The sequence below is a fragment of the Camellia sinensis genome, chromosome 9, assembly GCF_055761805.1.
Source record: "Camellia sinensis isolate YWXY chromosome 9, ASM5576180v1, whole genome shotgun sequence".
In the NCBI taxonomy this organism is placed as follows: Eukaryota; Viridiplantae; Streptophyta; class Magnoliopsida; order Ericales; family Theaceae; genus Camellia; species Camellia sinensis.
The window spans coordinates 134454278-134481242 of record NC_138969.1 but is presented as its reverse complement, the minus strand read 5'-3'; the positions used below and the strand labels follow the sequence as shown (position 1 = coordinate 134481242).

The 26965-nt window shown below is 38.6% G+C and overlaps 1 protein-coding gene across 1 annotated transcript; it reads left to right on the top strand.

The window, feature by feature from the left end:
• The first annotated feature begins 1394 nt into the window (after positions 1 to 1394).
• Positions 1395 to 14923, top strand: LOC114267114 (uncharacterized). The gene is made up of 10 exons (XM_082889397.1): positions 1395 to 1514; positions 2329 to 2391; positions 7390 to 7672; positions 7780 to 7835; positions 7927 to 7999; positions 12446 to 13081; positions 13357 to 13551; positions 13654 to 14139; positions 14235 to 14300; positions 14421 to 14923. Exons 1-10 carry the CDS (start codon positions 1395 to 1397, stop codon positions 14921 to 14923), a joined length of 2481 nt encoding a protein of 826 aa, XP_082745523.1.
• Positions 14924 to 26965: the final 12042 nt, after the last annotated feature.

Here is a 26965-nt window from a genome sequence, read left to right as displayed (position 1 = left end):
GGGCATAAAAATAATTGTGGATACGGATTTTGGGGTCGTTACAAGTGATGTATTGAAGATACAGTTGAATGCAAAGCAACAATGTATGAAATACAGTCAAATCAAGACATGTGATGCAATTAGATCAAAACAGTGCAAGAAATGCAAATAGTTGAAAGTAATATTGCAGAAAAGAAGAGTTGGTACCTCCACAGCAATGGCTGACAAATGAGACGCGGGCTCTCTCAATAGGACGTCGTCTTGCATGTCCTCATCAAAATCAGTGAAGGCGTGGATGCCTCCCGCAACTAGTACTACATGGGTCTCGGGGTGATAGCTCGCCATGTCAAAAGGGCAGATACTAAGCGGTAAAGGCTGAGGCTCGACCCCCGGCTCGGCCGCGAAGTCCGCTGCCATCTCTACAGGAGGAAGTAAGGGGAAGCCCCCGTCATGCGGGATATCGTCAGCCATCTGAGATAGATGCAAAAATGAGAAAAGATTAGCAAAATGGGGAAACTTTGAACCAATCAAACCCTAGGAGAGAGAAAAACTTAAAAAAAATTGAAAACTCAGGAAAGGTGTACTAACCTTGGGAGAAATTCGAGGGAAATCAACCTTGAATGGTGGAAATGACAGAAGAGGCGTCGAAATCAAATTCTGATCGGTTCAAATCGAAGAGAATTAAAGGGTAAACGTGTGGAACACGCAGATCTAGAGAGAAGGCACACCTAGAGAGCAAGAGGAAGGTATTTTGTGCAAGGGTTTGTGATGAAATGAACTCATTTTGCCTCTACTTAAAGAGCCACGACTGAAAGAACCATTTTGCCCAAAGCTCCCATCAATGGCCGGCAGTGCATTGTTGATGGGCTGCAATGGCCATTGATGGCCGGCAGGGGGCCGGCAGCTTCCCCTAATGGCCGACAAGCCTCCACCAGCTTCCCCTGCCCCTTTTACCTTGGCATGTGTTCTTGGGTTCCAAGAGTTCCGAGGAGTGTTCAAAATTTGATTCAAAATGCCTCTGTGGAAGCCTGGAATCATGTTCTCAATGTAGGGTGATCATCGCCCATCAACCCGCACAAGGTGTATCCTTTTAATTTCTTCGCAACTCTTCCAGGAGGTAAACCGGAAGTTTCCTTCAAGTTGTTCTTATCGAATATGCTTTTGTTTTCACATAGCATTTACATGTTGTATCAAACACGCATTCTACATTCTCGCATTGAATATGCGTCTTTGATTATCTTGCATTGAATATGCATTGTTGATTATCTAGCATAGAACATGCTTCGGTTCCACTTCTTGCATGATGAGCATTGAGCATGACTTGGCATTGTGTTGCGTTCATTCATCTTTCATGAGATATGCATTTTATTGCATCGTACCTTTCAAGTTTCCCTCTCATACATACACGATATTGTATGTACGGTTCATTTAGAGGAATTCCGGGTAGAACCATTCCTCTCTTTCGCCTCAACGGTTGGAGACATTCGGGCATGCCCGATGTCTGCACTGGCATTTCGTTGGTTAGAGACACCCGGGTACGCTTGGTGTTTACACTAATACCCTTGTCAGAAGAATTGGGACGCACTCCGATGTTTGTACAAACTTTTCAGTGCTTGCACTGCTTGTACCTTTCCCTCTCTCGCATGTGATACGCTGAGAGGTGTACCTTTCCCTCTCTCATGTGTGATATGCTGAGAGGTGTACCTTTCTCTCTCTCGCATGTGATACGCTGAGAGGTGTACCTTTCTCTCTCTCGCGTGTGATACGCTAAGAGGTGTACCTTTCCCTCTCTCGCGCGTGATATGCCAAGAGATGTTGTTTTTCCCTCTCACGCGTGTGATACGCTAAGAGGTGTCGCTTTTCCTTCTCTTGCGTGTGATACGTTGAGAGATGTTTTGTTTGAGACTCCGGGTATTCCCGGTAATCGCTTTTAGCCTTCTCCGCGTGAGACGCAGTGAGAATTGTTTAATATTCTTACATCCTTTCTACATGAGATGTAGTTTGGTTCTTGTTTACTTGCTTATGTACGAGTTTGCTGTAGCATTTCTTTGCATAACATTCGCTTAAAATGTTGTATTTATTTTGCATAAATGCTTCATTACAGTCCTATTTGCATAATCATAAGTTATGCTCTTGCATCATGCATATCATTTGCATTTTGCCCCAGCTTGCGGGCACATCTCTATGATTATTTTAAATGTTTGCTAGAGTCTTCGGCCTTGTCAAAAATGGGTCGTCTCTGGGTTTGACATTCACTCCCGTCACTTTGTGACTTTCGAGATCTGTCAAAGAAGGACAACTGTAGACACCCCATTTTTGACTGTCCTCAAGACTTGGTTTTGCTTGCAGGTACATCCAGCAACAAGTTTGGTTGCTCGCCGAGCACTCGAACTTCGCAGTGGGACATCACAGGTTTGAGCTTTCCAAACCCTATATCCTTCCTTCGCTTTTTTTTGGACCATATGTTGGTCCTTTCAGCATGCTTCTTGTGGTGCACTGCCGGCCACCTTTTGGAACTGCCAGCCATGCATTTAGCCCTGCCGACCATTAATAAGGCCTGACAGCCATCAATGAGGCACTGCCAGCCACCACTGATGGTCGGCAGAACACCTTGTTTCAGCTGATTTTGTGCTAGATCTTTTGAGCCAGCTGTTTTTCACTGAGCCATCCTCCATACACGTGTATGGAGGGATGGAGGCCATTTCAAGCTTGTTAAACAAGCTTTGCATTGCATTGCTCTATATAAGGAGAGGCTCCTCCCCCTTTCCAAAGGTTCAGCATTTTTAGGGCTAAACATATCCATCTCTCTCTATATTTCTCTCTCTCTCTCTCTATATATTTGAGCTACTTTGTGCCTTAAAGTGAGTTTTGTTCACACTTTTGCACTAAACACCTAGTGAAACACCTTCACTCTGGAGCTGAGATTCTTAGAGGTTGTATTTGAGTGGTTTCAGCTTAGTTTTGCCTCAGAAACTTGTTGTTATTGCTATGCTTCAGGTGTGAGTCTCATATCCTCTTTAAAGCTTTATTTTCATTGCTTATTTGGCCATCCTTGAATATTGTTTTAGGCTTTGCTTTCAACTACAAAAAGCTTTGTTTTCAAGTGTTTAAGATGGTTGTTTGAGGCTTCTTTGGTATTGAGGGTGTTCTACCCTCTTGTGTGCCTTATTTGCTTATGCTTTGTACTATTTCTTAAGGCTTTTGAAATCATCTTTGTTTGGCCTTTTAGCCACTGAAATCCAGTGGATTTTTAGTGGTAGAAATGTGGTTTTGAGGCCCAAAATGAGAGGGGGTGGTCCCCTCTCCTCTTGTCTTGTTTGCTTGCCTTGTTGGCCTAATGATTGAGCATGTTTTTCTAGCATGTGTTGGCTTATTCTCAGCTTATTTTTTGCCTTGTTTTAGCATGGCATAACACTGTTTTGGCCTGGTTAGGTTACCTTATGCATGCTTTTTACACTTGTAGTGTAATCTTACCATTTAGCCTTGTTTGCTCAATGCTTTGATCCATCATGCTAGCCTATTTTGGTTCTATCTCAGCATGTTTTTGGTGTTGTTTTAACATGCTTAAGCTCTGTTTTGATTGGTCTTGGCCATGTGAGACTTGCCTTGTATGGTTGTAGTATAAGTGGCTTTGACTAGCTTTGAGTGTCAAGTTTCTAGCATGCATCATTTGAGTTGTTTACATGCTTTGGCCTCATTTCTAACATGATTTCAATATATATGGTGTAGCCATACCCTCACATGTTTCACTCTTTCGATGCTTTTGAAGAGTCATGCTTTATGCCTTGATCATGGCCTAACTTGTATGCATGCATACCTAAGCTTTTGGGCTACCATCTCAGTGTTTTTTTGGTCTTATTTTGCCATTATACAACTCTGTTTTTGGTTGGTAGAGTCACCCCTTGCATGCTTCTTACACTTGTAGTGCAAATCATGCTCATTGGCCTAGCTTACTTGGTGTTTTGGCCTTTTATTCTCCCATATTTTGACTATGTTCAAGCATGTTTTTGGCCTTGTTTTGGCATGTTTTAGGACTGTTTTGAGTAATCTTGGCCCTTTGGGGCTTGCTCGATATGGCTATGGTGTAAGTGCATTAGCTAGTCTTGAGTTTTGAGCCTTCTAGCAAGCCTTATTTATGGTGTTTAGATGATTTGGCACCATTTAACACTTGATTTCAGAGCATATAGCATTGCCATATTCTCATGCATATCACTCTTCGATTGTGTTTGAGAGCTGTGTTGAATGCCTAGCTTGCGAGCCATTGCATGAGCATCATTCCCTTGCCATTCATGTTTTCATTTCAAATCATTTTGGCCACTATTTTGGCACGCATGAGGTCTATTTGGGGCTGGTTTAGTTCATCAAGCATTGCTTTGCATGATTCTAGTGTTGTGTCTTTCACTAGCTTTCAGTACTTAAGTATTCTAGCATGTTGAGCATGAGTGTTTGCATGATTAGAGTCTTGCCTTTTCATGCCAAGATTAGCATGTTGTTTGCATGTCATGTTGCTTGCTTTGCATTGTGTTCAATCGAAGGTTGTGTTAAACACAAGGTGGATTAGCTCATTTCATACTTGAAGTGATAAAGTGAGCCCATCATCCTTGGTCTCCATTCCCTTTGATTTCTCATGATAAGGAGATGGTCTAAGTGTCTTGTTTGTCATGCATTTATTGAATTTATACATGTTGGATCTTTGACCATCATGCATTGAGATACATGATTGATGGTTTTGGATCCAACAGTGCCTCCCCCTTGATGTTTTGAGGTGATATGGAGGGGCATAGTACGTACATACCCTTGGGAGACCCTCCATTTTCTCTGTTTTGTGCTTTATTGCAGTTTGGTGTCACAACACACTAGTGGCCGGCACCCTCTCATTGTTGGCCGGCACCTCTTCATCTGTGGCCGGCAGTGTGCATCTTTGGCCGGTAGGGGGGTTGGCAACAACCATTCATGGCCGGCAGGCCACTGGTGCACTCCCCAGCATTGTTTTGGTAAGTTTTAGCAATAAGCAGTGGAAGACACCCTGCAAGCAGAGCCTCTAAAGAGCATTTGGAGAGCTTTTTGGGATGGGAACCGAGCATGCATCTTCAATTTCTTCAAGGCAGAGCTGAGGCAGCCTAGTTCACATACTCTAATGCTTAGCATGAATTTGTAATTTAATTAATTCATTTGTTAATTAGTTAAAGTTTTGTAATAATTAGCCTAGTCGTAGCTAGTCATTCAATTTGTGTTATGTAATAATTAGTTCAATTAGTTTAATTAGATTAGTTACCTCAGCTTAGCCTAGAATAGCTTAGCTTATTCATTCGGACCCTCCGTCGAGAGGGCAAATGTTGTAAAAAGTGTACGTGTGTGTGTGCATGTTTTCCAACGCCCACTTCTTTCTCCCTTTTACTTATTATCTTTTGATGGTTAGTTTAGGGACATTTTCAATTAGCATACCTTATGCTTGCATGCATGCATCATTCATTTGTCTTGCATGCACCAGGCTCGGCGCATCATTCAAACTGCATCGTATTTCAATTCGTATTTGAATACATGTATCAACTGTGATATTCGTATGCCATCTTAGATAGCCGAGCCTACTTAGTTGCATTTTTCATGTGCTGCATTAGGCATTTCAAACATAGCTAGGATCATGCATTGATTTCTAACATAGCTTATGTTTTGGCTCGGAGTACACTGTGAGTGTTTATGCTTTAGCATCCTTCCATGTGTGTAAGTGACTGCCATGATAGCGTGACTGCCATGATAGCAAGCTTGCCATGTGGCTAACTGCTTAAGTGTTTAAATGCATGAATGCCTGTGGATGAAGGCTTCGTTGCTTGAATTGGAACAATTCATCGAAATGTGAGTTTTACGCCCACTTGAAGTGGCGAATCATCATGTTTTAAGCCCACTTGAGGGTGTTAAATCCGCACTTTACCCTACTTGAGTGTAGCAACTTCAAACCACTTATCAAAAAATAAACATGAGATGTTTTGTTCCAAATAGAGTGATTTAGTCTATACTTGTATGATGTGCGCATCACATAGTAAACTAGCTAATAAACCGGAATAAGAACACATGTGTTTTCAAAAACAACATATCATGTTTAGTAGAGTCTGATCCTTTGATCAGGCAAGCGGGAGTGCTCTTTTCAGGACCTTCCCCTCTCATACCCAAGTTCCCGAGCCAAGGCAACTTTGTTGATGACGGACACGTGGCCTTAGGCACGAGTCAGGGTTTCCTAAATTTCCCAAAAACAAAATATTTAGGTGGCGACTCTGAAATCTGGCAAAGCAGTCCATGTTTGGCGCTTTTTGATTCAAAATTGATTTTTCAAAACCAATTGTCGGATTTGGACTCTTTAGTGATTTATCAGTCTTACATTGCACTTTGTGAGATTAGATTCAGAACCGTGACAAGAGTCCAAACTGTAGTAGCTAGAACCTAATTCGTGCCCTCCCCGAAAGGGAGTCGCGCAGAGCAAGTTCGGGCGGTCTACACCTTGTAGAAGATTACATCACAATAGACAAAATAATCAGGATGACAAAAATCCATAGCTTCAAGACTCTAGAGTTATGCCTTCACCACTACCTATGGGTTTTGATGAGATGTTAAGTGCTAAGGTCCTACAAGTTATTTTTGGAAATGTTCAATTTTCATGCCCCCTTGAGGCAACTTGTAGGGGGCTTAAAGTTGTTAATTGTTCGATATTCGACTAATGTTTCATGTTTTTTCGGCAAACAGAAACATTTTGGCCATTTCAATGGGAACAAAATTAGATTTTGTTCCTTACTCCTAAAAATGGTCCTTATATTGAAGTTTTATTCTGCAACCATGACGTATCTCTCCAAACTTTGATAGACTCTTTAAGTAAATCATTTTGTAGAATCTTGTTTATGGGTACGACTAATTTTTTTCCTACGAATCCAACCATGTTCGTGTTAAAACTTGTTCAAAATTAACATTCTTGTGGGACTCTCTCAAGCTTGACCCAATTTTTGCTTCACATGTGTGCCATATTTAACATTCCAAGCATTATTTTGGAATAATGGTTTGAATAGTTAGAAAAAAACTAGATAGAAATTTTTAAACCAATCCTGATTTTCATAAATAGTCAAATTTTCTATTTGTTCTGCCCTTAAATTGATTTGAGTATTTATAGAAATGTAGAACATTTTTACTATGAAGAGGTTCATCACATAGGTAATGTTACAAGGGTTTAAGAAGTGTTACCGAAGTGTTTGTAAAGTGTTCGATATTGTGAATTTAAAATTTTAATTAAGACATGGTGAAGAAATGTTGGACACGCTTTTAGAAGAGTCCATAGAATGTCGATGTCCAACGAGACACAGCTCCTTCATAGCAATGGTTGTGCTTCTTATCCTACATGTCTATATGTCACATTGTGTTGGCTACTAGAGCTGCTATGTCACATTAATATCAGTTTCTCACTTGGAGAGGAAGCATTTAGACATGCTGAAAAAGGATGATATTGGTACGAGTGAAAAGTTAAATGTGAGTGTCATCAAAAATGACAAAGCGAAGAAACCGTTCCCAACCGAGATTCCAGTAGTAGTTGATACTGTAGAGAAAGATTCAAGTTTGGCATCATTATCTAGTAGAGTCAACAAATCTGATGATGAAAGATGGGATGGTCAAGAGGATTTGTCAACACCAATATCACTGGACGGATATCACTCTTGTATGAAGGAAGAGGAAACTCTAACCATGTAAATGCCACAGCTGACAAGTCAAATGTCCTGCCATCAGCTAATTCAATTAATTTAGTTGAGTCCTGCAAATGTGGAGTTTCAGAAACTGTACTTACTTCAGGTGATGCTTTCTCAGCAATATCAAATGGCAAGGTTCTATTATCTATTTGTTCTATGTGCTTATTTCTTGACTTTTATTTACTTCTGTTAATTTCTACTCTGACTAGTGCGGCTACCTTTGTAGACAGATTCTTCTTGGCTTGGGATTGAGCCATCCAATAAAGTTTCTGAATCAGAAGATTCCATTGCAGATTATGGTAACTTGTTATTTCTGTATTTTCTCACGTATTTTATTTATTTATTTTTCATTTTTTATTTTTTTTATTTTTTGAAATGTTGGCGCCCAAGATAATTGTGCTTAGAGGGGGATATGAGTAGGCCAATTTCAAGAATTATCTCAAGATTACCCAATTAATTTTGATGATTCAAATTAAATTATGATCACATTAGAAGATCCAAATAACTTCGAGACGGAAGACCCGGAAAACTCTCCAAGAGCAGAAAGCCATGGCCCCAATACTCAGCAAGATCTACTACAGGACACACAGGAAGTATTACAACCAAACCTTTGTTATTCCTATCTCTGAAGTCTTGAAATGCTCCACAAACACAACCTTACCCAGTCAGCCTTGTTTGACTTGATTGAACAACACAAAGCTTCCATCCTTGACCTTCATACACTAACGACTTTGTTAAACCAACGGCCAGGAGTGAGAGCACATGCAATGCAAGATTTTTAAAAGTTTTTGTTTTTGATCACTCACTCATTGTACTAATGAGTTTGCAGAAGCTGATAGAAGTTTGGAACTAAGTTGAGGTGAGGGGACTATGAAGCTTCATTTCAAGCGACCATTTTTAGAGTAGCATTACATGGGGCCCAATTATGGTTACAAAATTTGTCATGACCCGAACCTGCCTCTAGAGGTATGATCATGACCGGCCAGTAATCATGAGATGACCTACGGCCTCGAATAGAAATTCAAAACATAATTAAGTATATGGGGCCAGAAGCAGAAGCAAATAATACAATAATCATAAAATTGTCCAATGAGCTGTGTGTAACTGGCATGAACAGAAATTCCATATGTTAATAACCCACATCCAAAACATATTGGTACATACATGATTACATTTTACAAAAGATATACTTGATTATAAGTCATAGTTATACAAAACCCAACTCTCTTAAGAACAAAACATGATCAAACATGACCAACAAAAACAAAAAGACAAAAGATAAATCCAAGAGGCACTCTATGGCTAACATTACTAAAGTTGGGTAAACTTCCACATGTTCACTAGGGCTAGACATCTTGCTACCCACCTATATATATATATATATAACGGAGTGAGCTAAAACCCAGTGAATAACATCAAACTAAAGGGGTTTCATGAATGAGTTCCAATACTTAAAGATAAACATTCTTGTATCAAATTCATTTCATAATAGAATGACCTCTGGTCTAGTTTATAACAGATATGAAAGATGTAGAGAACAGTGCAGATTGTAGCTTAATGGAATGACCTTAGGTCTAATTTAGTACAGTAGTATCAGATCAATATAATGACCACTTGGTCATACACATTTCAGATATTCCAAACTTATCAAATATGCAGAACGACCTTGGGTCTATCTTATCAGCTATTCAGAATGACCCTGGATTCATCATACACATTTATACTTTCAATAGCATATTAGTCGTACAGATGGAGGCTTATTCATATTTGAGAAATCATAAGTTCAGAAAACCATATTACATTAGAACATGTAGAAAATAAATCATACGAAGATTTTACTCACAGTGATTAGATTGTTGTCACGTCTCCGTGGATCAACCTACACAATGCATAAACATATACACTAGGGTGCTTAGCGGATATAGCGATCCGCCCAAACCAACCGAACCAAACCGATCCGTTGCATTTTGGACCGATGCGTAATGACAAGCAGACGAATAAGGATTGATTTTGTCCAACCTACCTAGTTTTGGATGGATAGCGGATTGGAGGTTCGCATGCTGCAATCAAACCACGAGCACCCCAACCAAACTCCATTTTTGAAATACTCACCTACTATTCTATTACTTTTATTTTTCTTTTTTAACCTATACACAAATATAGATATATATATACACACTTGGGTATGTATGTATGTATGTATGTACTCTATGCTTTTTGGAATTTGGACAGCTTCTCTTAAACAACTGCCTGGTAATCTCTTTTGGGTTTCCGTAGTCATTGTTAAGATAGAGGTTTGTTGGATTATTATCCATATTTGTAATCATTATTATTAAGATAGATTGGATTGTTATCCAAACAAAAAAGTAAAATAATTTATGTCGACAAGTTTTATTATGTTGAAAATCTATAAAATGTAAACTGCCAAACCGACTTGTATCCATTCGCCAATCCGCCAATCCGCTCAATTCGCATCCGCCAATTTGGTGGATGATTGCAGATTAATTTTCTCCGCTCTGCCTAGTTTTGGACAGATGGCGAATTGGAGGTTCCCAGGCCGTAATCGAACCGCGAGCACCCCTAATATACACACATTGGAACACATAGCTTAATCGAATCATTCCTCTCTTAATCAATTTCTTTAAGTCCAAGTCTTACTTACTAAGTCATTCATGAAGCTTATTTCATACCTAAGAATGCTCGAAAAGAAATGAGAATGCAAATATGTTCAAAACACAACTTTTCAAAATAGGCTAAAACAAGGCAGTTCACTCAAACGGTCTGCATGGTCTATAAAAGTACTAGATGCTCGAAATCTAGGCTCAATGGGCACTCGAGCCTCGTGCAATGAAAACTAAGGTCACCCGAGCTAACACTTGGTTGCTCTAGCGGTATGCCAAACTCTGCAAAACTACTGGATGCTCGCAATGTGTGCTCGAGCGGCAACTTCATCGCTTGAGCGATGAGGACGAATTCTGGGTTTTCAAAATATGAAGAAAAATTCTCCAAACTTAATTTCAAAGCAAAACATCTTGCATGACATGCTCTAAATCATGAAAACACTTCCAAAAACATGAACATATGACTAATGTCAAACCCTTAGATCAAAACTTCACGAATTCATTAAAATGAAACTCAAATCTTCATGTATGTATGCATTTGTATCAAATTTTTTTCCACAACTCTCAAAACATGAAATTAAACTTCAATTCATTACTAATCATCAATGCATGTATGATTTAACTCCTAATTCCAACATAGATAACAAATACCATGATCAAAATGATGAATCTCTACAAAGTGATGCATGCATGCATGTGTAGTTCAATTTAACTCATCTTAAGCTCATTTCTTACAATTAATCTTAATTCCTCCATGAATTCTTTAGATAAATGACTTAATTACATGAATTTGGGAGTAAATATAAGAATTTTTCTTAAATATGGCTTAATGTGACTTATACATGATCGTACTAGATTCGTCTCATAAAGCAAGATACATGTACATCAATTAGATGGTGACTAATCATTGATGAATGCACCTATATATACATAATGTATAGAAGACTAATGGACATAGTGTCAATGCATTGAATGTGATAGATTCATTATGAATAAATCTTAGATATGCATTATGTATCTATTATGAATGTAGAAGATATGTTAATCTATCTAATGAGTTCATTATTATAGAAGATGCATTATGTATCATGAATGTAAAAGATACATTAATCTATTTAATGAAGTTCATTGAATGAATGGATTCTTTGATGGGAAAAATACTAGTATAAATAGTATAAGGTCCCACACCACACTCTCGATCACAAAACTCAAGTTGTCACCACAAGAAGGCTCCCATCGCCTAAAGAGAGAGAGAAGTGGTTTGAAGATCTTAGGCAAATAAAGAACTTGAAGATCACGGTCTTCTATTCAAGGTTTCTCTTTCTCAAAAGAGGTTTTCACACTATCATGGATCAAGGTACGTATACACTTATTTTGTATAGTTGAAATTCATATAGTTTTCATGTATAAAATTGAATCCTTAATGGTTTTTAGTTTATATTTCGCAAAGTTTTCTATCAATTGGTATCAGAGCCTTTGTTCTCAATTCTGATGCATGAAATGTATAAGTATGAATTTCATTTTAGGATGATGTTTTGTGTAACAAGCGCGTAACCTTTATTTACACTTGCCCAATTTTATTTTTATTTTTGGCCAATCTTTTATTCTATTGATATTAAAATAAAAATTGAAAATTATTGAACAAGTGGTAATTAAGATAATGTCTTATGCACTTATAATGTTTTGTTACACACCTTATGAGTAGAAACATTGTTGATCAACCCAGTGGAGGTTCAACAATATGTATGTTTGAACAACCGAGATGACTAGTATAATAAATATAGCAATAATTTTTTATGTGCAATGGTGATAAACGTCTCACGTGCTTTAGTTAATAAAATAAAATAAGTGACATTGGGTTTTTCTGCCCAACGGTGATAAACTCGTTATGGTCCTAATGATTATTTTATTTTATGTTTTTTATTTTTATTAGTTATCTCATTTACTTTTATGAATTGCTAAAATGTATTGTTATTCGACCCAACAGAATGTTAACTTGATTTCGTGTCTAACTAATTATGTTTTCTAGTTAGATATATTTAACTTGTGGTGTTATTTTTATTCATGACATGCGAAAAGTAGTTTTCTTGATTATATTATGTAATGGATATTATGTGTTTGCAGCATTGAATCCTACTGCAATTAATAGTTACTTGTCTGCTATTGAAGCTTTGAGTGGAACTAATTTTAAGAAATGGAAGGAGCAAATTGGAATTGTTTTGGGAATTTTGGATTTAGACTATGCATTAAGAGAGCAAGCACCTACAAAGCCTAATGATACAAGTTCTAAGGAACAAATGGCTTTATATGAAAAATGGGAACGCTCTAATCGCTTAAGTCTAATGATTATGAAAGGCTCAATTATGCCTGCAATTCAAGGAGCAATCCCTATTTCTGAAAGTGCAATGAGCTATATGAAATCTATTGAAGAACAATTCATTCGAACTTCCAAATCCCTTGCTAGTACTCTTATGATTAAAATGATGACAATGAAATATGATGGTTTGAGTGGTGTTCGTGAACATATCTTAAAAATGAATGACATGGCCTCTCAATTACAGGAAATGGACATGGAAATTTCTAAAGGTTTTCTTGTTCATTTCATTATGACTTCTCTTCATGCGCAGTTTGGTCCTTTCAAGATCAATTATAATACGCAAAAAGATAAGTGGAAGATGAGCGAGTTAATTGCCACGTGTGTTCAAGAAGAAGAGAAGCTTAAAGCTAAAAACCCTGATATCGCTCACCTTACCACCTTGGGTCCAACCAAAAAAAATTTCAAGAAATGCAAAAGTAAGAAGAAGAAGAATGCAAATGATGAAACTCACAAGGCTAATGAAGAAAATAAGATCCGATGCCATTTCTGTCAAAAGAAATATCACATAAGAAAAGACTGTCCAGGTTTTAAAATTTGGTTGGACAAGAAAGGTGACACTCAATGCTTTGTGTCTTATGAATCCTTTTTGTTAGATGTTCTACCAAATTCTTGGTGGATTGACATTGGAGCAAGTATTCACATAACAAATTCCATGCAGGGATACCTTACAAGTCGAAACTAAATAAAGGACAACGAGCCATTACGGTTGGGAATGGAATAGAAGTGGATGCTGAGGCTATTGGCATCCTCTGTCTAATTTTAGACTCTGGTTTCATTTTAGATTTAGTAAACACAGTTTATGTTCTTGTTTTTACTAGAAACCTAATTTCTTTTTCACAACTTGATTCTTGTGGTTATGAATTTAAGTTTGGAAATAATTGAGTCTCTTTATTCCACAATTCTTATATGATTGGTTCTGGTTCTTTATATGGTAATCTTTATTCATTGAATTTAGATTCCACTTATGCACAATCTCTTTTATCCTTTCATGTAAACGACTCGGTAAATAAAAAAAGAAAGCGAGTGAATGAAAAATCATCCATGTTGTGGCATAAGTGCTTGGGTCACATATCAAGAGAAAGGATGGAACATCCTATTAAAGATGGAATTTTAAGTTCACTTGATTTTTCTGATTTTAGTACTTGTGTGAATTGCATTAAAGGAAAATACACAAAGACAAAGAAAAAGGGTGTTACTAGGACTACTGAATTATTAGACACAATTCATACTGATATATGTAGTCCCTTTACTATTCCAACTATTTATGGACATAAATATTTTATTACTTTTATTGATGACTTTTCTAAGTATACTTATGTGTATCTTATTTGTGAAAAACCAGAAGCACTAGATATATTCAATCTCTATAAAGCTGAAGTTGAAAATCAACTTGATAGACAGATTAAAAGTGTAAGATCTGATAGAGGCGGTGAATATTATGGTAGATTCACTGTGTCGGGTCAAAATCCAAGTGTTTTTGCTTTATTTTAGCTGAGAATGATATTATTGCTTTGTTTTTGCTTTAAAATCGTGTAGTTGAGCAACGAAACCGTACTCTTTTGGACATGATGAGTAACTCTTCTTTGTCAGATTACTTGTGGGGTGAAGCTTTAAAAACTGCTATACATGTTCTTAATAGAGTTCCTAGTAACGCTGTGCATGTAACTCCTTTTGAGTTGTGGGTTGGTAGGAAACCTAATTTGAATTATTTACATGTATAAGGTAGTCATGCCGAAGCAAAAAATTTTAACCCACAAATAAAGAAATTAGACCCTAGAACTACAAGTCGTTATTTCATTGGATATCCTGAGAGACCAAAGCGTTTTAGATTCTATTGTCCCACTCATAGCACAAGAATTGTTGAAACTAGAAATGCTATGTTCTTAGAGGATGAAAACATTAGTGGGAGTATGAATCTCAAAAATGTTTCTTTGGAGGAAAATTGTGCTTTTACGCCTTCCACAATTATCCAAGAAAATGATGTGCCTGAACCTATTATGGATAATGTTGGTACTCAAGAGATTTCTCACATTGAAAAAGAAGTTGTCCTAGTTGCAGAACAACCTTTACGCAGATTACAAAGGGAAAAGAAAGCAACCATGTTACATGACTATGAGGTTTACCTAAATGAGTGTGATATAGACTTGGAGAACAATCCCCGTTTCTTGTGCCCAAGCCATGAAAAATGGAAATGCAACTCAATGGTTAAATGCCATGAAAGATGAGTAAAAATCCATGAAAGACAACAATGTTTGGGATCTTTTAGAATTGCCTAAGGGAACCAAAACTGTTCGATGCAAATGGGTTTTTAAAACCAAGCATGATCCTAAAGGCAATATCGAAAGAAACATGGCCAGATTAGTTGCTAAAGGATACACTCAAAGAGAAGGGATGGACTATAAGGAAACCTATTCCCCTGTTTCTAGTAAGGATTCCTTGAGAATATTCATGGCCTTAGTAGCTCATTATGATTTAAAGTTACATCAAATAGACATTAAAACAGCCTTTTTAAATGGTGACTTGCGTGAAGTGGTCTACATGGATCAACCTGAAGGTTTTCAAGTTGAAAGCAAGGAAAATATGGTTTGTAGGCTTAAGAAATCCATCTATGGTCTAAAGCAGGCATCTCGACAATGGTATCTTAAATTTCATGAAGTTCTCACCAATTTGATTTTAAGGATAATGTGGTTGATCAATGTGTCTACCTTAAAATCAGTGAGAGGAATATCTGCATTATAGTTTTGTAGGTTGATGATACATTGCTTGTTAGCAATAATTTGGGAATGATACATGAGACAAAGCAATTCTTTATGAGGAATTTTGAAATGAAAGATCTTGGTGATGCCTCTTTTGTCATTGGGATAGAAATTCATCGAGATAGGTCTTGCGGTATTTTAGGATTGTCCCAAAGAGCCTATATCGAAAAGGTTCTTATAAGGTTTAACATGCAGAACTGTTCAAGTAGTGTTGCCCCTATAGTTAAGGGTGATAAATTTAGTGAATTTTAGTGTCCTAGATATAATTTAGAAAGGGAACAAATAAAAGAAATTCCTTATGCCTCTGTAATTGGGAGCATTATGTATGGTCAAGTTTGTACATATCCTAACATAGCATTTGTAGTTGGTATGCTTGGTCGATACCAAAGCAATCCCGGGCTTAATCATTGGAAAGCAGTTAAGAAAGTGTTGTGATATTTACATGGCACTAAAGATTACATGCTCACTTATCAAAGAACAAATAGCCTTGAAGACTAATGGAGATAGTGTCAATGCATGGCCTAATCATTGATAAATGCACCCGTATATACATAATGTATAAAAGACTAATGGAGATAGTGTCAATGCATTGAATGTGATAGATTCATTATGAATGAATCTTAGAGATGCATTATTGTGGAGAAGTAGGTTTGGAAATACTCTTGGATCCTGAAGGACGTTCCTGATCCACTGATCGCCACTTGAAAAGGGGATTAACACTCCAGTCGGGGGTGCCGGAATTAGCACTTCGACGGACAAGTTAGTATAGGTCCCTTGTTTGGCTTGTGTCTTAAGTTTCTTGGGTCTATTCTCACATATCTTTCTTTGGTTGATGTTCCTCTATTTCTATTCACTTTTGGGCCCTAAGGTTGGGCCCACTCTTAATCCATCGCATGATTGCTCATTCGGCCCCTTCTGTCGTATGCCAATTCCCACTCGACTTTTTGTTCAACTAGTTCTATGGCCGATTAGTCTATTTGGCTTTGGGATCGTCCAACACGGAGCCGAATATAATATATATCGTGATTTTCTTCAGATGTATTCGGCTTTCCTGCATATACTGATTTTCGGCTCCCACAATTGCCCCCCAAACATCCTACTAACACCAGTTAGTCGGCGTGTTTGGTTTCGAACTTGAAAATTCAAAAAATACAACGGTTAACCTCATTCCAATGTAAGTGTCAAAACACATACGCTTTTTAGGCATCATTACAATTTCCCGCCCCTTCGTATGCTTCCTTCATTTAATGCGATTTAAAACTATGTTGTTCCTTCGAATGTATGCTTTTTGAATATGCAAAGTTTTTGGTTTGCCTTTCAGTATACCTCCTTCATTTCGCGACCTCTGCAACTTCCTCCCGTTTCTCATTGTCTTCTTCGTTTCTTGTAAGTTCTTTTCTCCTTCATTTCGAATCTCATTTCCTTGTTTGTTTTTAGCTTAGCATACTCCCTAAACTAGCTAGGATGGCAAAAAATTTGAAAGCCCTTCTTTCTGCGGATCGAGTTTCTGGTTTTCGACGCCATTTTTCAATTCCTAACGACATCCACCTGTCACTCGTGGCAGAGAGCACAATTGATATGGAGAGGACTGATGAGAGTACAATCATCTTTCCTCTCCTATCAATTGTTGAGGGCAGAGTCCGTTTCCCCCTTCACCTATTTTTAAGGGTCGTCCTTCACCACTGGGGTCTAATCCCTTCCCAACCTAATGTAAATTTTTACCGAATCAAAATGGGAATTATAGAGTTGAACCGACGCCTTCGGATCAATCTTGGTATCCCTTCTATTCGGCATTGTTATGCCTTGGCCAAATCTTCTGGCCGGCAGGGGTGCTACTTTCTCAGGCCTAAGGACACCGACTATCATTTGGTGACTATGCTTGCCAGCTCTGACAAGCGTGTTGATGATGTCATAGTTGTTGTCTGAGGCAACTGGGAATTCGGCGAGGGCGAAGATCGCCTAGATCCTATGCCTAGCCGAAAAGGCGAACCAAGTGGCCATGTAGTTCTTTACGTGTATTTGCTATATATTTACCTAGCTTTCCTTCCATGCACTTATCATTTTATTTATACAGGAAACAATTTGAAGAAAGTTCTGGTTTCGGCCGACAACGCTGTGCTTGCGGAAATCAAAACCGCACTCTAGTTCTTTGGCCGTCCAAACCTCTAGAAGCAAGGGAGGGCGGTCCACATACTTCTGAGATACGAGTTGACTTACTCAACCTTTTCAGTCGCAGACAACATTCCGATTCCAAGGGGCGAACAGCAGCTCATGGCCCTTATCTTCCCTAACTTCAAAAACCTTAGGCAGATTGGTTTTGAAGCTTCTAATTAGGAGCAGGCAGAAGAACATGTAGCCGAAGAAGTCGTCGAGCAGCCGAATCAGTCCACCTTGGTAGTCAAAGAAGTTGACGAGGCTCTAAACTTGGCTTTTAAGGAAGCCGGCCTTAATCCATCCAACCCTCCATCCACTTCAAGCTGAGGGGACGTCTCCGTTGAAGACACTTTTACCGACTTAGGGGACCTTCTCGACATGTATCCTGAAAACATGACTGGGGAGTCGCTCATGCAGCTGGCCAGGAGAAAAAATGCCGAAAGGATGGCCACCCAGAGGAGGACCAAGACCAACCGATCTGAACCTCCCCCTGCTGTCGTGACTGAGTCTTCTCCACCTGTTACTGTGGAAGAAACAACTTAGATTGAAACAGCCGAGACAAAGCAGATTGTTGAACAGGGGGACTAGGAGGCCGAGCAGAGGGGGGAAAAGCGTCCCGCCAAGCGCGAAGCCGACTCTGAGGAAAACCTAACCGATAAACGGCCGCGCATAGAGGAGTCGGACTCGGTTGTGCCATTCATCATTCAACCAAGGATAAAGAACATGTCGATTGCTTCTGATGCGTCAACCCTGAAAGATCTGGCAGTGGCCTTGGGCATGGCTTCCTCAATTTCCCTGCCGATTGACAGAGCTACTTTTCGGGTGGAGCCAGATTTGCTATCAATAGCATTAGCCGCTGGCCATATTGGTACATGACTTGAGCCTTATCTTTAGTTTTCCACCTATATTTTTTATTTCTATTTTTTAACTCTAATTCCTTGTTTTGCAGACGGTGGGCAGGATAGCCAAAATCGGTTGCCGTCAACATGATGCTATTGAACAGATCAGTTTTCTGAAAGCTAAAATTGAAAATGAAAAGAGCAAGGCCAAGGAGGCCTCTCAAAGAGCCGAGTCTGAGGCGAGGTAAGCAGCGGAGGAACGTGCAAGAGCCGACGCCAAGGCAGAAAAGGCGAAGAGTTCTGACCAGCTCAGGTTGGCCGCCGAAGAGAGGGAAAACGCGAGCAAAGACGCGCTCAAGTTAGCCAAGGAGGTGATTGCCAAACTGGAAGCCGATTTGGAAGGGTCGAAGAAGGCAAAGGAAATAGTCGACTCCGAGATTTCCAAAGCGTTCCAAGTTGGGAAGGACTCCGCCTTGGAGAACTACATAGAGGAAATACCCAAGTTCGAGAATCGAGGCTTCAAACATAGATGGCTCAAAGCCCTCACTGCCGCTAATGTGACATTGGCACAGCTGATTCCATATGAGCAGGTGGACATTAAGCCGCTGGAGTCTGACCCTGAAGATTGACCAGGGTGAAATTTTGATTTTTGTTAGGCATCTTCCATGCATAGTTTTTGTAGATTTTTGTTAGTAGATTTTTGTTTATTTACTTCAGTTAGAAGTTAAATGTAGGGTAATTTTCATGTGTAAAATGACTACTCTGTACTCAATTTATGAATGAAAATTTCGTTTGCTTTTCTGTCTGGCGCATGTGCTAGTTAACAATCTAGTAGGATGTAAGATCATTAGATAAGTAAATTAAACATCCGATTAAATAGCTACGTATCTTAATGTCTATATGTTAAATTAACAAATCTACCCTTACCTAGGCCAATGAATGCACTGGAACGCCGAATATCGGTGGTTCATAGAGTGGCTGGGGTACATTAACTTATCGGCGCAAGGCCTCGAAATTTAGCCTATTAGATTAACGAATCTGCCCTTGCCCCAGCCAATGAATGAACTGGAACGCCGAATATCGGTGGCTCATGAAGTGGCTGGGGCACATTAATTTATTGGCGCAAGGCCTTGAAATTTAGCCCATTAGATTAACGAATTTGCCCTTGCCCCAGCAAATGAATGAACTACAACGCCGAATATCGATGGTTCATGAATTGGCTGAGGCATATGAACTTATCGGCGCAAGGCCTTGAAATTTGGCTGATTAGATTAACAAATCTACCCTTGCCCCAGCTAATGAATGAACTAGAACGTTGAATATCAATGGTTCATGGAGTGGCTGGGGCACATTAACTTATTGGCGCAAGGCCCTGAAATTTAGCCGATTAGATTAACGAATATGCCCTTGCCCCAGCTAATGAATGAACTGGAACGTCGAATATCAGTGGTTCATGGAGTGGCTGGGGCACATTAACTTATCTGCGCAAGGCTTTGAAATTTAGCCAATTAGATTAACGAATCTGCCATTGCCCCAGCCAATGAATGAATTGGAACACCAAATATGGATGGTTCATGGAGTGGCTGGGGCACATTAACTTATCAGCGCAAGGCCTTGAAATTTAGCCGATTAGATTAACGAATCTGCCCTTGCCCCAGCCAATGAATGAACTAGAATGCCGAACATCGGTGGTTCATGGAGTGGCTGGGGCACATTAATTTATCGGCGCAAGGCCTTGAAATTTAGCCCATTAGATTAACGAATTTTCCCTTGCCCCAGCGAATGAATGAACTAGAACGCTGAATATTGATGGTTCATGAATTGGCTGAGGCATATGAACTTATCGGCGCAAGGCCTTGAAATTTAGCTGATTAGATTAACGAATCTGCCCTTGCCCTAGCTAATGAATGAACTAGAACGCTGAATATCAGTGGTTCATGGAGTGGCTAGGGCACACTAACTTATCGGCGCAAGGCCTTGAAATATAGCTTATTAGATTAACGAACATGCCCTTGCCCCAGCTAATGAATGAACTGAAACGCCGAATATCAGTGGTTCATGGAGTGGTTGGGGCACATTAACTTATCTGCGCAAGGCTTTGAAATTTAGCCAATTAGATTAACGAATCTGCCATTGCCCCAGCTAATGAATAAACTGGAACGCCAAATATGGATTGTCTACCCTACTAGCTTTGCTTATTACCTTACTTTCTTCCATCAACTTCCATCTTCCCTCATTTCCACCTTCTTCTTCTCCTTTGCGGCTAACACAGGGCCAACATGGCTGAAGACGTTTCTAATTGACAGCACCTGCTCCAACCCTATTCACAGGGATATATGGGCCTCGATTTTGATTCCAAGTGAGCTCTACATTGGTACCTTGAACTTTCAAGCTTATAAGTGTATTGTTGAACCCTACTACCCCTGCCTAATTTGCTGGCAATTTAGGCTTACTTAAGGAATTCATGTCCTTCTCTACAGCCAAACTAACTGTGATAACCATGTTCTGTATTTAGCTAATTGGTCCTTATTATGAATGTGATTATGTGTTTGATATGATTTTGTGTGCCATTATGTGAAAATATGTGGTTTTGAATTTCTATCTGTTCACCGTAGAAATATCTGTTTGATTACCTGCTTTGGAATTTAAATTGAAGGCCTTATCAGCCATAAAAAACCAAAATTGGTCGCGCCATTGTGATTGGCGTAATTTTTAGAGCCTACGGTGAAATTTGATTGAAAATTGATTCAGATCAGATTAAATTGATGAATTAGTGCCCAATTATTTATTATTATTAAATTGGTGCTAGTGGGAACTTATGTAAAGAGGCACTATACACTTAATTGATACACTTGAGCTCAAAAATCAGATTTTTTGCCTTGAGAGAGAGGGGCCGGCTATAGAGAGAGAAAGGGAGAGAATTGTATAATCTTGGCTCAAGGTTTCGGAATCTGAAGATTAAACTCAAGAATTGGCATGAGTTTGGGGGTTTGAAGCTCCTAGGTATGTGAATTCATGAATTTTAAGTTATCATCTTGTGAATTCCAGTTTGAATAATGGTCAAGAACATGGATTAAATTGATTATGAGGAAATTGAATTGATTTTGTTGTATTGAAAGCCAATATGTGCATGCATGTGTGTAATTGCTTGAATTTACATGTTTGAGTTTAAAATATATGATCCATGTAGAGTTTTGGTTGAAGCTCATGTTTGTAATCACCAATTGCACCATGTAAGTTGAAATGGGAGTGATATCCCACATGCATGTACAATTTATGAGGAATAAGTTTGAAATACATGGAATTGTTGTCATGGTGGCAAGTTTGGTGTAAATTGAAACATGTATATGATCAATTTGTGAAACTGAGCTTCATAATGTTGTAATTTGGTGTTTGTACCATGTTGATACATGTATATGTGGAGTTTGAGCCAAAATCATATGTTTAGAGCCTTTGAATGTCGAGTTGAAGCTCAAGAACATGTTCTGGAAAACCCAGAATTTTTTATGTCCGCTCGAGCGGGGGAACTGCCGCTCGAGCGTAAAATATGAGCTCCCAGTATTTTCTGCAGATATGATGTCCGCTCGAGCGTGGAAGTTAACGCTCGAGCGGGGAGCCATGTAGTGAGGCTTCATGGAGTGGCTGGGGCAGATTAACTTATCGGCGCAAGGCCTTGAAATTCAGCTGATTAGATTAACAAATCTACCCTTGCCCCAGCTAATGAATGAACTGGAACGCTGAATATCGGTGGTTCATGGATTGGCTGAGGCACGTGAAATTATCGGCGCAAGGCCTTGAAAGCAAGCATTGATGAGATCGCCTCGGGAGTGCTGCACCCGTAATGAATAAATGGGGTGGGGACTGCGTGTGCGGAGGTGCCATTGTTGCGTTCAAATCCAACAAATTGAGAGAGGAAAAAAGCAGTGTGGACGACTGTGGATGGCAAGAAGACTATTCTTCAATAGTAGAGGGGAAGGTACGACACTGACGGAACTGGACGTAGAGATGAATCGAGGTGGCGAGCCTATCCGCACGGGGAGTAGGACGTCGAGGGAGCATGAGAAACGTCATTCCCCATGTCGTCGAAGTAGGTCACCCAAATAGGAAAAATAGCAACGAGGTAACTCCCCTCGCTCAAGAGGAGAAACCAGTACAACATCGCGCCCGTTGAGTTTTTCAATTTTTGTTGGGAACAAACCGATGACGGAAGCAGATTCGATCACCTGCGACCCAAATGTAGCAGTCGAGTTCGCTCGACATATTTTTCCGCTAAAAGTTCAGTAGTCCATGGTCGGCCGAGCTGATTATGAAGTTTTTCGGGAGGTGTAGACGCACCCGTGGGCCTCACTACAGTTCAGACTCAATTTGTGTCACGGTCTTTAATCTGAACCAAAGAGTCCAAATCCGGCAAATCGTTTTGAGAAACAGATTTTTGAAAAGAAGTGCCAAACATGGACTGCTTCGCCAGATACAGAGTCGCCACCTAAATATTTTTTATGGGGGAATTTAGGAAACCCTGACTCGGTGCCAAAGGCCACGTGTCCGTCATCGCTAAAGTTGCCTCGGCTCAGGAGCTTGGGTACGATTGGGGAAGGTCAGCTATGAGCACCCCCTCTCGTCCGATCAGAAGATCGGCCTCTACTAACCATGATCTCCAGTTTTGAAAACGTTATGTGTTCATATTCCATTTATTAGCCTAGAATTACTATGTTATGCATACAACAAACAAGTATAGACCAAATCGCCTAAATTGGAACAAAACATTGTATGTTTGTTTTGAAAATGGTTTGCTACTCGCAAGTAGGCTGAAATGTAGGTTTTGCCACCCTCAAGTGGGCTTAAAATTCACAGTTTTAATGCATTATTCCAATTTAGGTAATTCAACCTCCATCCACAGGCATTCGAGCAGTTATATCACATAAGCAGCTAGCCTCATGGTAATCATGCTGTTATGGCAATACTCACACACATGCGGTATGCTAAAGCATAAATGCTTACCAAGTACTCCAAGCCAAAACAAGAACATGTTAGCAATCATGCATGATCCAAGTCCATGTTTAAATGCCTAATGCAACGCATTCGGAATGTCACTAGAGTAGGCTCGGCTAGTCTATAAATGACATGTGAAAATACACAAGTAGCATGTATTCAAGTTAGATTTGAAATACTTATGCAGTTAGTATGATGCGCCGAGCCTGGTGCATGCAATACTTGATGAATGATGCACGCATGCATAGCATGAGGTATGCTAAAGTAAACATGTCCTAATACTAACCATCGAAAGCAGGTAAGTAAAAGGGAGAAAGAAGTGGGGGTTGGAAGACATACACACACGCACCCACGCTTATTACAGATTCGCCCTCGCTCGGAGGGACCGAAAGAATAATACAAGTTAATTAACCTACAAGCTAATTAAATATTACAGACCGATTAATTAATTAACAAATTAACTAATCTAATGAAAGCAGTAAACGGCCTCGGGAAGAGGACCCAATGCAATGCGCGCTCGGCTTCGCTCAGAAAGTCACTGCCATGCACAAGTTGCCTCTACTTTGACTGTTCTGCTTCTCTGGAAACTACATAACTCCCAAGGTTGCTTCTATGAGTGTTGTGGGACACTACCGGCTGAGTGAGAACTCCACCGGCCATGGAGAATGGTCACCAGCCACAAAATTATGCTCTCGGCCAAACCTGTTTTGCCGATCGGCACCCAACACTGCCGGCCGGCCAATTCTTCCTGCTGAAACCTGTTTGACAGCAGCAGAGGGCACACTACAAGAAGTTGGGTCTTGAATGACGAATTTTTTTTGTCTCCAAAGAGTAATTTCGTCACTATAGATATTTGTGAGGAAATATTTTCGTCACCAACTTCGTCATTGAATGTTTGTCACCAAAAAGCATTGTGACGAAATATAATTTCGTCACCAATGAAATTACTTCAATGACGAAATTTTTTGTCACCAATAAAATAACATTTTGTCACCAAAAATTCTCATTTTCGTCACCAAATAGTTATTCAATACCACATTTATAAATTTAGTTGACGAATAAATTTGTCACACATGTTGATCATTGATGAGGAAATAATTTCGTCACAGTAAGATGTAAAGTTGACGAAATTTTTCGTCTCCAAACATCATACATGGGTGACGAAATATATTTCGTGACAAAAATATATATGTGACGAAATTTTTAGTCACCAAACAACAAAATCAATAAAATTTTTCATATATAAACTACAATAAATTTTGTCACAAAAAATATTTATTAGCGACAAATAATCACTTTGTCATTATAAAAAGTACAAATGACAAAAAAAAAATCGTCTCTAAACTTGTTTCATATTTTATATTTCAATTTAAATTATTATTTCACAAATATCCCTATTCATATCCCAATAGCCTTTTAAATGTACTAAGAAATCCACTAGCTATTATACACCACTCGACAAAAAAATTCAGTAAACAATTTATATTATAGACGAAAATATATCCATCAAAACAAATTTCATAATAAAAAAAAAAAACCATCATAGCAAATTCCAAAATGAACTAACGTGAAGTCCACAAAAAAATAAAAATAAAATAACACTCAACTAGGTTTAAAACTAGAACTAAGTATTAGTTCAGGAAAAAAAAAATTCAACACTTGATCTTTGATCTGCAAGTCTACTTCCAAACGTCATCAAAAGCCAATCTACAAAGAAAATAAACAAGGAAAACATTAATATATTATGAATTACATCTAAACTCATATAAATAATTTTATTTTATAAACTAATTTAGTAAAAATGCATATAACGATCCAAAACTTCAAAGAGTTGAGGTGATCCTTGATGATAAAGCAACACGGATAACAGTTTAAATTACAAATTAATACTGAGTTGAATTTGACTGGTCAGATGATGGGTAACACATGTATTCCTGCAAAATACAAATGAATCTCAAGAACAAACATCATATACTTGCAAAGCTTCAATATACTTCAGCATTATATTTGAACACATCTAATATTTTCAACGAAAGCCCATGTCAATGTCAATATCAACAAAGATACAACAATGAAGATATCAAAGAAAGGTATAATTGCTTGAGGTTTTTTCAATAAAAAAAAATGTTTCACGAAGTGTTTCTAATTTGCCTATTTTTTTAAAAAAAAAAATCAAATATTGATGGACAAATCAGCAGAAAATAAAATGAAAAGGAAACATCATGTTGTGGATAGGCTTGAATGAAGTAACAGTGGTCAGGCGATGCGGTGAACAAAATAAACATGTAGAGTTATGAGAAAAGTTCTTCAAATGTCTAGGAGATCCAAGAATGGATTAAACCAAACAATCAAATTTCAGTTTATGGCATATCAGCTCAAAGCTCAAGCACAGCATCTCAGATAGCTTCTTCTCAAGAAATCTTTTTATTATTGAATTACCAATTTTAAAAGATGAAAGTATGTTAGGTTCAATGGAGAAGCCATACCTTGCATAGTAGGATGTCATGTTCATCTTGTGCACAAGATGACTGGTTTTACTGAACAAGAGGAATTAAACTTGCATCATCCATAGATTTGCAAAACATGAACTTGTCAAGAATCGATATACCTAACCAGAATCGGTGAGAGGCAAAACACAAACAACAATAAAACAAGAAAGGAAATTAAGCACACAAGAACACAAATATTTATGTGGTTCACTCAGAATAGAGCTATGTCTATGGTTGTTGTAATTTTACTATGTATTTAGGGAAAACAAGCAGTACTGTATGAAATACCAAACATAACCTTACTGCAAAGCTAGATCCATGGTCGAATGGTTAGTGTTCAGTACTTACAAGATCCGCACTACCCAGCAAAGCTATTATGCTCAATATATCTCCACCGGAAAAGCATCATCCTTTGTCATTTTAGTTACAAATTCTCATAAATAAAGAAAAAGATCATTATATTAGATCTTAAACCAAAACAAGGATAACTGATTAAGCAGTGAAAAAATTCTTCATACCTATCATTTTTCCTCTGCTCTTCGTTGTGTAACAACAAATTATCAATCACAAAAGAGGCAATTTACAAAAATACATAACATAACCACAATTGTCAATAGTCATACTTAGAAAGATAAAAGGGAGAACCAAATATGGAAACTGAAGATAATCATACTTATTGTGGTGATAAATCTATCCACTACAATGTAATAGGGAGCTCTTTTATGGCTTTGTACAAAGATGCTTTTATGGTTTTGTACAAAGATGTATGAGTAAATGTTCAAATTTCAAAATATAACCAGACTAAGCGTAAGGAATCGAAGGGTGTGTTCAACCGCCCCTCCCGTTGCTTTTTGTTAAGTGGTCTTCCTTTCCCTGCTTTTTCTTTATTAACCCTACCATCTGCTAAATCCCAGATGCAACAGTTTGTTTCCAAACCAAAAGAAACAAGCCTGAAAACACCATCATTAATTTGTATTTTGCAGGAATGCATGTATTACCCATCATGTGTTAAAATTCAACTCACGAATAACTTGTTTAAA

Bases quoted from the DNA above. Each gene is read 5' to 3' on its own strand.
- LOC114267114 (XM_082889397.1), top strand. From the start codon at position 1,395: ATGTACGGTTCATTTAGAGGAATTCCGGGTAGAACCATTCCTCTCTTT. The intron at 2,392-7,389 runs GTTTGAGCTTTC...GTTGGCTACTAG, and splicing joins TTCGCAGTGGGACATCACAG to AGCTGCTATGTCACATTAAT. The intron at 13,082-13,356 runs GTCCAACCAAAA...AATTCCATGCAG, and splicing joins CGCTCACCTTACCACCTTGG to GGATACCTTACAAGTCGAAA.